Source organism: Scophthalmus maximus, chromosome 10 (assembly GCF_022379125.1).
Source record: "Scophthalmus maximus strain ysfricsl-2021 chromosome 10, ASM2237912v1, whole genome shotgun sequence".
In the NCBI taxonomy this organism is placed as follows: Eukaryota; Metazoa; Chordata; class Actinopteri; order Pleuronectiformes; family Scophthalmidae; genus Scophthalmus; species Scophthalmus maximus.
Genome location: NC_061524.1, coordinates 16,428,727 through 16,439,418, shown reverse-complemented (window position 1 = coordinate 16,439,418; position 10,692 = coordinate 16,428,727). Strand labels below are relative to the sequence as shown.

General features: G+C 45.2%; 1 protein-coding gene across 11 annotated transcripts in view; it reads right to left on the bottom strand.

Annotated features, from left to right (window-relative positions):
- Positions 1–1,131: 1,131 nt before the first annotated feature.
- zmiz1a (zinc finger, MIZ-type containing 1a) overlaps positions 1,132–10,692 on the bottom strand; it is a 97,682-nt gene continuing 88,121 nt past the window's right edge. For 10 of the 11 annotated variants that reach the window (XM_047335272.1, XM_047335274.1, XM_035605807.2 and 7 more), the window contains 17 exons: positions 9,472–9,586; positions 9,144–9,364; positions 8,853–9,054; positions 8,442–8,723; positions 8,172–8,351; positions 7,960–8,028; positions 7,642–7,807; positions 7,381–7,522; positions 6,967–7,177; positions 6,731–6,836; positions 6,454–6,611; positions 6,283–6,350; positions 6,121–6,189; positions 5,747–6,030; positions 5,195–5,376; positions 4,352–4,636; positions 1,132–4,128 (listed from right to left, as the gene is read on the bottom strand). In XM_047335272.1, the coding sequence (XP_047191228.1) occupies positions 4,021–4,128; positions 4,352–4,636; positions 5,195–5,376; positions 5,747–6,030; positions 6,121–6,189; positions 6,283–6,350; positions 6,454–6,611; positions 6,731–6,836; positions 6,967–7,177; positions 7,381–7,522; positions 7,642–7,807; positions 7,960–8,028; positions 8,172–8,351; positions 8,442–8,723; positions 8,853–9,054; positions 9,144–9,364; positions 9,472–9,586 (2,848 nt within the window). In that variant the 3' untranslated portion in view covers positions 1,132–4,020. The remainder of the gene's footprint in view (positions 4,129–4,351; positions 4,637–5,194; positions 5,377–5,746; positions 6,031–6,120; positions 6,190–6,282; positions 6,351–6,453; positions 6,612–6,730; positions 6,837–6,966; positions 7,178–7,380; positions 7,523–7,641; positions 7,808–7,959; positions 8,029–8,171; positions 8,352–8,441; positions 8,724–8,852; positions 9,055–9,143; positions 9,365–9,471; positions 9,587–10,692) is intronic. The other variant, XM_047335276.1, reaches the window with a different exon arrangement.

The window sequence follows — 10,692 nt, the reverse complement described above, 5'->3', positions numbered from 1 at the left end:
TGTTAAATTTTTACACCATGGGTGAAGAGATCACAACTCAACCATCTCCATGACAACTGAGCAACTCCATCACCGAAGAAGACCGGGAGACGTGGTCGAAAGCTCCGGAAACACAGAGTAAGTGAACCTCGTGCGAGAGAAATCTTCGTTCTCAGGTAAAGTTTTTAATTTTTAAGTCTGACTTAAACTATTTGTGAAGGAACTACTTTAAAATAAGCGAAACCCAGATACTGACTGTGACACAAAAAACAGTTTGAGCAAAGAATCCTTGACTTTTGAACAAATATTTCTATATTTTCACTTATTTTCATAATGTTATCTTTTCACTTGCTTTTGCTAAATTATTGTCATAATTCAACAATAAAAATGAAATGAACTTGATGCCCCTTCGATACATCGCAAAAAAACCCAACCTTCCTGTAATGTTTTACAGCTCCATTCTGTGAATGGAATAATTAATTCAGATAAAAAGCTGCTGCATATTTGCCACAGTAATTGAATCTACTTTCTGTCAGCCAATATTATTATTATTTACATCTGTGCTGCTCTGACTATGATGTGATGACTTCAGTGAAAAAAAGGCCTTTGTGTTATTCTGTGATATTCCAGCCTGGAATAACACACTATTTTAATATGTGTGATGGTTTTTAAATTACTGCAATTGCAAATTCTATTTATTGCATGTTGAATATATAATGCATAATATATTATGTACTGCATGTGCATGTTAAAAGACACAGGCCATTCTATGTGTTTCATCTGAATACATATTTATTAGATAAATATTAGGATGTCACATCATCTAACTACATACAGATTTGCAAGACTAAAAATCACAATGTTTTTTCTGACCAGTTTAGAATATGAAATGATTGTACATAGAATGTACAAAACCAAAGAGACAACTGCCACCTGTTGTGCCAATCACTTCAGATTGTACCTTATAGCATATTTGTTTTTGCCAAATTGCATAAAAATTATAAATTTGACAAAAGTTTTCTTTTTGCTTTACAAACTGTAAATTTGGAAACAACCCTTGAGAGCCACTCAAAAGCTCAACGTCTCGAAGTCCCAATTATACCTCAAAAGGTTTTCATAATTTCGTAGCACCTTTATAAAGTACACAGGTAATAGAGAAATACACAGAAGTTTAATATTACACAAAAGAAAAATTGTCTTTTTTTTTCTGGGAGACCTGTGTGGAGGGGCACATAAAGTATCTTACATAAATGAACAGGCGTGGTTAGAGAGGTCTGCACAGACGCAATCAAACACATTTTTCCCAACTCAATGTCTGACAGGAGGATGCAAGCTTTACAAATTTCTAAATACACTATGCACACTCCCCCTGGAGAAAAATGAATACATTTCTGTTAACGTGTCTCTATTTGTCATTTACATTATATACACATCCCCCAACCCTCGGCCACAGCCTTTTCCTTGTGATGCAGGTAGGAGGGTGGGTGGGTGGGTGGGTGGGGGGGGGTCTCCCTCAGATTTCACTTTACAATGTTCATTTCTTTTTTCTGTTTTGAATCCTCGGCTCAATATCCAGAGTCTGCGATCAGACAGTACAATTTGTGTCGCTCGGGTTACATGTGATTTGGTGAAAGGTTACGGTTACAGTTGACACTGTGTAGGGAACTAAAACCTCCCGCTGCGGCAGTGCACTGTCTTCAACAAACACAAAGACAAACACAAACATCTGATCCCTCGACTCAGTTACACACAGTTGATCCGATCAACTCTGACGTCCCATCCTAGAATGGATTACAAATCTCGAGTGGGGGGGACTTTTACCTGACAGCAAACAGTATATTTTAAATCAACTGGTGGTACTGCATAAAACTGTGTGAACCAGATGATACCTGTCGTAGAAAAAAACAATGGGCTAAAAATAATAACTTAAAACTTGAAACAATAAAACATGTGACGAAAATGCACAGATCATAATCACACATTTTTGCTTAGCTCATTATCAGGCCTTAAAAAAAACAATCCAGAGGACATTTTGCACATTGTCACTTTTAAATAAAGATAAAAGAGGATGAGGTCACTCGTTCCAATAATATTTCACAAATATTTTTTTGGAGAAATTTGGACCTCTAAGCTGCAATCTTTTAGACAGGAAAAAAAATGCTGTTTTATATATAGATATATACATATATATACATACACACACACATATATATATACACACATATATAGACATGTATATATATATATATATACTGTATATATATACACATATATATGAAATAAAACAACAACTTATTTGCTGGATAATTAAAATATTACAGGGTAATGGGAAAACTGTACACAACACACATGTACTCGCTACAAGGCCAGTGAGAGTGCATTTGGATCAACATGTTGGTTATACGGGATTCTTTGTGTGTCTATGAGTGTGTGTATGTGTGCTAGTGTGTGTAGTCCTTGACGGACACACAGTACCGTGTAGTTGCAGTAATAGATGGGTACGTACAGTACTGTACAGTCACAAAGTATTCACAAAGGGTTTATACAACAGCTCTGGAAACACTGTTGGATCATGCAGGATGTTTTTTCCGCCCCCAAAAAAAGATGCAGTTCATCAGTAACAAAAAAGAAAAAGGAAAAGAAAGGTCAGTTCAATCACACAGAAGTTTTCTATGAAATACGAAGAAATTCAAAATGTTCTGTGAGACGTCTGTAGGATGTTGAAAGGGCCCAAACCCTGACAAAAAGCGTAGGACAACTTTGGTGACGTGCATCGGATTCATTTTTTTGAAAGTGGGACGAAGGTTAAACACATTAAAAAAGGACAACAGTTAAAAGAAATCAAATTTAAAAAAACAAAGAAATAAAATAATAATAAATATAAAGACGTGTGAGAGAAAAAATGATTTGATCAAGCACGTTTAGGCTGGACTAAGACAACAGGAGCCATTGGCACACATGCACTTGTGAACAAACGGGTGCAGGATCCGATGAGGACGAGCGAACGTGACGACTACTACAAACTGCAGGCCGGGCGGAGGGAGGGAGAGAGAGAGAGAGAGAGAGAGAGAAGTGAGACAGTTTTTCAATCGTTCTCCTCCTCTCAAACCTTCTCCTCCCGCCTTCTTTCACACGCTCGCATGCAAACAAAAGGGAACACGTAAACACACACACCTCACACACACTACTGCACATTGCACAGTGTGCGCTCTTTTCCTCTGTCGACACTGGAGGACATTTCAGCTCATCCTTTCAGTGCTGTGATTCTGATGACTTCCAGTTATTCAAATGTCTCTCTCACACTCACACACACACACACACACACACACACACACACACACACACACACACACACACACACACACACACGGAGGAAAGTCTGGCGGTGGGGGGGTGTGTGTCAAAGGGCATGTCATGTGCCAATATTTTGGAAGAACACATTTCAAACAGGATAAAAACACTCTTACAAGACAATGATTCCCCTAGGTCTTTTTTTTCACAAAAGGAAAATTATAATTTAAAATAACAAACAAAAACAAATCAGGAAAACAAAGCGACAACACTTTTCCCAGAGCCCACAAAGACTCCTCAGTCTCCTCTGTGTTGTCGCACGTGAACGATTATAGCTGCACAGTTTTCAGTTGAAGAGTCACAAGTATCATATATGTATATATATATATATATAATATAATTTTAGTGCCCGCCAAAAACGTTGGCTGTAAAATGGTGTTTTTTTCGAGTCAGAGGCGGTGGAACTGGTGCGTGGAATCTTTACAGGAGGAAAGAAAAAAAAGAAAAGAAAAAAAGGGGGGAGCCCAGGGATGAGTGGCATTCCTGCGTTCTCCATTGGAGTTCCCAATCAGGTGCCTGTGTTCAGCCGGGCTCCCACGCCACACACACACTATCTGCTGAGAGACGGCGTGTGCGTGTATATGAGCATAGGAAGTGTTCGACTAGAGTATCGGTGAAGTGTCTGTGGACGGACAGTCAAACACGACACCGCTCCCGTAGGCGCAGAAAGGTTTTTTTTTACGGGAGGCGCTAGTTGTTCTCGAAGAGCGAGAGAAGGTCGTCGTTGCTGTTGGCGGGAAGGTCGGGGGGGTCCAGGTATGACAGTAACTCGTCCGGGTTGGCCAGCTCTGGAAGCAGCTGTGGATCAAAGGCAGAGAGTGAGAGTGAGAGGCGGGCCGACGTATCCCGAAAGCAAGAAATGATTCTTTCAGACGCTGGATGGATTTGAATCGTGATCAGATGGTCGTGTACACACTGAGACAGCTGCCGCTTAGCGCAGGGCAAAGAGATGAGAGCGGCTGCAGCAGACAATGTTAGCTGGCAACACGTAGCTAATGGCGCACAAAACCGACACACTTACATCCAGGGAGGGTTCGGGCATATCCTGGGCTCCCTGACCCATTTGCCCATCTGAGGAGGGGTTAAAGTTCAGATCGCTGTGGGGGTGACTGTTCTGCCCGGGGTGCTGAGGCGGCGGTGGCTGCGGATGCGACTGGCGATGCGGCTGCGACGACTGGCCACTGTGATGCAAGTGCGGCCCTGCCTGGCCACTGTGATGTAGGGGCGGCCCTGTTTGGCCGCCGTGGTGGGGAGAGGCATGCAAGCTCTGCTGCATGGAGTTATGGGACTGATCGGAATGGGACATCTGGAGGCGCCAGAGAGAGAGAGAGAGAGACGGATGGGTGAAAAAAAAATAAGGGAGGAGGAAACAGTGAGAGAGAAACAAGAGAGTGAGGGGGGAGAAAGCGTTATGGGAGGGGAGGGACCGTGTTGCGTGGAAAGAAGGGAGAGGAAAAAGCGGAATGAGTTCCAGCGTGAATAATATGGAACAGGCCTTCTAAATGGTAGCCGTGATCAGCAGACATGTACAGCTGCAACATCACACGGTGACATGAGCACGCTAGCATGACTGAGCACACATGCGGGCTTAGAGGCTCCGGCTGCACCTCGTTCAGATAACAAATCTCTGAGCCTCCTTTATTTTTCAGTGGGACTCAGGCTCTCAGGACATTTGCTTCTACAAACTGAGGCCAACAATTACGCTGCGGGACGGAAAAAAAACAACTTAGCCGTAGATGAATAAAAGACTAATTCAAACAAAGTAGATTGTTTAGAGGTAAACTATTCCCCCCCGAAAAACATACTTTACTGGCGACAATGGCACGGGAAAGCAAAAGCAGCCCTGGAAGTTAACCATACTCACTGAGTCATTCATGCTGTGGCTCAGGGGCTTGTCCTGCGAGAGGAGACCCCCGGGTCCATCTGGAGGGTGCGAGAGCTGGGGCCCATGGATGAAGTCACTCATAGGGGGACCTCCGCCGCCTCCACCACCAGAGGGGTTCCCGTGAGGGAAGTCAAAGTTCCCTTGGCTGTGGTAACTGTTGCCTAGTAGGATAAAAGAACAAACACTTTCTTTTTTCAAAAGGCTGACAACTTAAGTTTGGTCTTGCTGACTCAGTTTGATGAATCATAGCTTTTGCAAAACAAAACTTTTCAAAGCGGTTACATAACGGGATACGCAAGTTCCACTTTTTTTCTTTTAATGTTATGAAACATTTATCAGAGCAACGAGCTGACAACATTTGAAAACAGGTTCGGCATGAAACTCCGCTCAAGGCTGTTTCTTTGTTTTATGCACTGGAGACATATCAGTGGTTCCTGTTGTAAAAATGCAAAACAGCTCACTTTTTCCAACAAACGAGCTGACTATCCTGTTATTTGTCTACACGGCAGGATTCCGGCAGCTTTTTATTACCTGCTCCTGGGTAATCTCCGCCGTTGCCACTTGTATGCTGACCATGTTGTGGGGGGTAGGGACTGGGGCCGTGGCCGGGGCCGTGGCCGGGTCCTGGGCCGGGACCGGGTCCTAGCTGGGCGATCATGTCCAGCACATTGGGCATGGTCATCTGACTGGGGCTCATGGTCTTGAAGCGCTTGGCCAGCGGTCCGTCAGGGTCCTCTTTGATATGTAGCTCAGACTTTATGGGGACGGGTCGCCAGCTGCACGTCGGGTCTATAGTGACCTCCTCGAACTCGGAGCTGTGGGTGGACGAACCACATTGTGTTGGTTTGATTAATATCACTATTACATAAAGGGTGGATTCAGCTAATAAAAGAGAAGAAACTTACTTTTGTATGGCATTGAGGATTCCCCACATGTACTGGTCCACCTCCAGACCTTCTAATAATGCTGTTTTACTGAAAGCAGAAAACAATTTATAGGATATAATCTCTCATCCTTATCAGTAATCCCATTTTTACATCTACCCCCAAAAGAATCTTTTCACCTACTTGCACACAGGACACCTCCACGTCCCCCTCTCACAGTTGAGCTGTAAGTAGGACTCCAGATCAAAACACTGTGGAGAAGAATAACACGAATTGAGATGAGACAAACAAACATCGACACACACGCTGGTTTTCATCAACTGAAACTTTTACTGCCTTTAAATCTGAACAAACCTGGACATGTTTGCAGTCGTGCCCCCGTGCCGGTAGTTGGATGCGTCGGAAGGTGATGGGACATTTCAGCGACACTTTGATGGCTGTCTGCTCCACGCCATCTTCCCCGCTAATGGTGTTGCCTGCCGAGGCGGCCACGCTGCTGAAGTTCCTCTTAACTAAAAAAGAGAGAAGTGTTTAAGACGGAGCTTCGGGACTTATTTCTTAAGCGACACGTAAAGAGAAACAGGTTGTGCGCCTGTGTAATTAAGACGTATTTGTGCAAAATGAGCCATACTCTTGGTGATGCAGTGTTCTGCAGGAAGGAGTCTCTTCTTCAGGAGCCCCTGGAGGACGGAGCGCACAGATGGCCTGTGGACCAGCTGCAGCACAAACAGGTGCGACTGCAAAGGCAACGGAAGAACACACACACATTGATATATAGTTAAAAAAAAAAGAATGTGTGTACTGATGTTTTTGTTGAATAAAATATCACATTTCTGCACTGCTAGAACTTGATAAGTGTGCACTCACACAGCAGCAGGCGGTGACCGTGATCTGGATGGTGTTTCTCCCCGGTTGGCATACTTGCTTCAGGTGCAAGGGTTTGTGGGAGGTTTTGTTGTCTCCCCTCTCGATGGTGAGCGGCGTAGCATTGACGCTGACCTGGACGGAGGCGGGCCAGTTGGTGTTCATCTGCCGGTCCTCGTGGTGGTAGCACTTGAACTGCAGCTCGAGGTCTGACCTGTGGGAGGAGCAGGACATAGGGAGCCAGTGGTTAAGTGGTATCATTCAGCAAAACAGAGGAAGTCACTGCATACGACTGGGTTGGGTAATGGTGAGATTAAATGGTGTCATTTCATTTTGCGTTTTGTGTTTCTCTATGCAAAGAATTTTAAAAGTAGCTAAAACAATGGAAGAAGTCGTCGGCCTGTGTGATGGTCCTACCTCCACATGAGGGTCTGGTGGACGGAGGGTCGAAGGTGGAAGACATGATTGCTGACAGCCAGGTTGTGCTCCAATCGGAACGGCTCCAGCACCACTCCATCCCTGACTGGGAATGTCAGCCGCAGCTCTTCGTTGGGGTTCGCTGGAAGAGAAGAACAATACAGGGGGAGGTGAACTTTTGTATCTGACGCGGTTGTGCCAGATGCACCGAAAGAGGCCTAAAAATGAACCGGCTGTTTTCAGGAATGCTGGCATACTCACACGGAGGGGGCGGAAGTGCTGTCATATTTGGTTTCATGTCGGGTGGAAACGGGGGTTTCACATCCTGGTTTGGCGACAGGTACGGAGGAATACTGCTTCCTGGGGTCATGGGGGGCGTGGGGTTTCCAGGGACAGGGGAGTGGGGGTAGTTACCGGGCCTTGGGGGCTGAAAAAAGGGCCGGAAAAGTGCAATAATGAAAACATCTGTCTAACTAATTTCGCATGCAGGCCTGAGGTCAATTTTAAAACAAAGGTCTTGGCATAATAAAGGTAACAAATGGTACTTTTTAAAATTTTGGGTAGGAAGTGAAAACATACCCCATTGCCTTGACCGTAGGAGTATCCACCTCCGGAGAAGTTGGTGCTCTGGCCATTGAAGGGCTCTTGCTGTAAATGAAATAAACATTTGATTTTGATTTTTTTATAGGCTTATTATAAACTGTACACAAAGTGTAGTTTGTAAAAAAAAAGTGTCCCCGAGTTGGAATTGTGTTAGAAATTGGAAAAATGGATGCTGTGGCATTACAGACCTTGTAATACTGGCCCATGGGCATGCCGGGGGGGTACTGCCCCTGGCTCGGCTGCCCTGGCATCCTCTGGCCGGGATAGTTAGGCGAGGGCAGCGGCCTGGAGGGATTTGACGATGGGTACTGTCCCTGCTGTGGTGGGAACTGACTGCCCGGCCCGTATTGCTGACCCCCATAACTTGCCTGGAAAGTGACGGTGAAAGGAAAAGGAACGTTAGACACAAGTTTTACGTGCTGTAGGACACAATCTCCCGAATGACTGTTTCCACTCACCTCCCCGGGATACGGTCTCTTCTTCCCATGCATTGGCATCCCCTGCCGAGGTCCTCCGGGATACCCTTGCTGTGGCATCCTTTGGCCGTGAGCTCCAAAAGGCCCCATCCCTGGGTTTCGCGTCTGGCTCATGCCCATGGGAGGGCCACTCATGTTGGGGTTGCCCATGGCTGATCCCATGCTGGCTGGATTCATCCCTCCGGGGGGGCCTCGCGGGCCCGGCTGGTTCATGAACTGGCTGTTGTAGGCCTGAGCGGGGCCCATTTGGAACGACGAGCACATCTGGAGGCAAAACACAAGGTTTCGGCATTTAATAGGATTGTTCCGGGTTTTTCGGCAGGTGGCCGGATAACAAGGTGTGCAAGTTTTTCCCGGTACAGCTGTGAACATGTCAGCAGGCGTGTATTGTACCTGTCCATACTGGTTCATGTCTTTATTCTGGGTTTCCTGTAGAGCTGCTACCGTGGCCGTCGCTGTGGCGGTTGCCGTGGCGGCGGCGGCAGCGACGGCAGCTGCCGCAGCAGCAGCAGCCGGTTGAGTGAAGTCACCGGCAGGACGCGAGTGGGAAGTCATTCCCATACCTCCTGGAGGAGCGTTTGGGCCTCCAGAATAACTGTGAAAAAAATGAATCTGATTTGATTTTTGAAATCATTTTGGTGAATTTTTTTTTTTTTTTAAACAGACTCATATCCAGTCTCTTACCTTTGGCTGTACCCCCCAGGACCTCCAGGGTAGCCGGGCCTGCTGTACATGCCCTGCTGCATGTACTGTTGGTTGGAGCCTCCTTTGTTTGGGAACTGTTGCTGCTGAGCACTGAACTGAGGCGAGTTGAGTCCCGCTGCGCTGGCAGACATACCTGATCCCATGGGGTTACCCCCAGGATTCATGGGGTTATTGCTGTTCACCATTGGGTTACCCAGCACCTGGATTCAACAGAGTATCACACAGGAAGATTAAAATATCCACTCAGCTTTTGAAAATAGCTGAATTGATGTCATAGGTGTTATATGTTGCAGAGTAGAGGACATACGTGACTCTGTGACGTGTTGGTCACGCCCCACACTGTTGTCACCACAGACAACGACCCAGGGGGCTGGTTGGTGTTTTGTTGCCAGGGGACAGAGTCATAGGGAAAGGATCCATCACTGGAAGGTAGATCATAACATAAACATGTGCCTGGTGTCACTTCAAATTTCAACTGACCGGGAAAAGAGTCAAGAAAAAAAGCCAACCGAGGTTCATATCCGTTCAAATAAAAAAAAAGGGAATAATTTGGGAATTCTTCTTGCCAAAATGTTTGGCAATTTGAAATGTTGGCATTCGATTTTAAAGCATGTGTTCAGCCAGGGAGTCTGCCAATGGCTGCACAGTGAGATGAGTAAAAACAATCTCCAAATGAGCTCATATGGAGTTGCATGCCCACACTCACCAGTATGAGTTAAATACGAATTATTTCTTCACTGAGAAGTCTTTGGGTACGGATTGTTCGGGTGCCGTTGGAATGTTAAGCATTCAGATTCAAAAACAAATATCAGGGGTATATTATATAAATATATGAAAGTTTGTAACACATAATAAACAAGCAAAATCCTCATGGGGGCGAGGCAAGTGGCCAGCGGAGTGGGAAGGAACTGCTGTTTTTGGAGAGCAGCTTGTTTTCGCTCAGAGGTTAGCGCCTGGAATGGACGGCATGTTCAATATTTTCCACATAAAGGCAAAACATTATCCAGAGATCCTAAGCAGAGGCAAACAGAACTCTTGGCTAACTCCACTTTCTTAGAGAGAGAGAGAGAGAGAGAGAGAGAGAGAGAGAGAGAGAGAGAGGCATGAGCACACAGCGTTCTCCAAAAACATTACTTCACAGCTAACTTCCCCGTTGGCTCGTCCCACCAGCCCGAATCACTGCGGCTCCACTCAAAGTCATTCTGGCTCTTCACCAACTGATGGAAATCCTCTGTGTCTTGGCATGTGCATCAAAAACAAGCACTGATTTTAAGATCAGCCCTCGACAAAGACTGAACCACTTTTGCATCATAACTAATTGAACCTTAGTTAACTTTAAAACATTTTTTTTGTTCACTGGGTTGTGGAGAATGCATCAGCTAACTTGTAAAAAAGCTAGGGAAAAATATTGGCAGGTACTAATTCTGTTTGATTTGGCAGCTTCAACACTTTCTTTTGGTGTTTGATTTCCTCTTACTTTTGTCTGTAATGTCACATTTCCAGATGGATGGACAAAAAAGGGGAACAA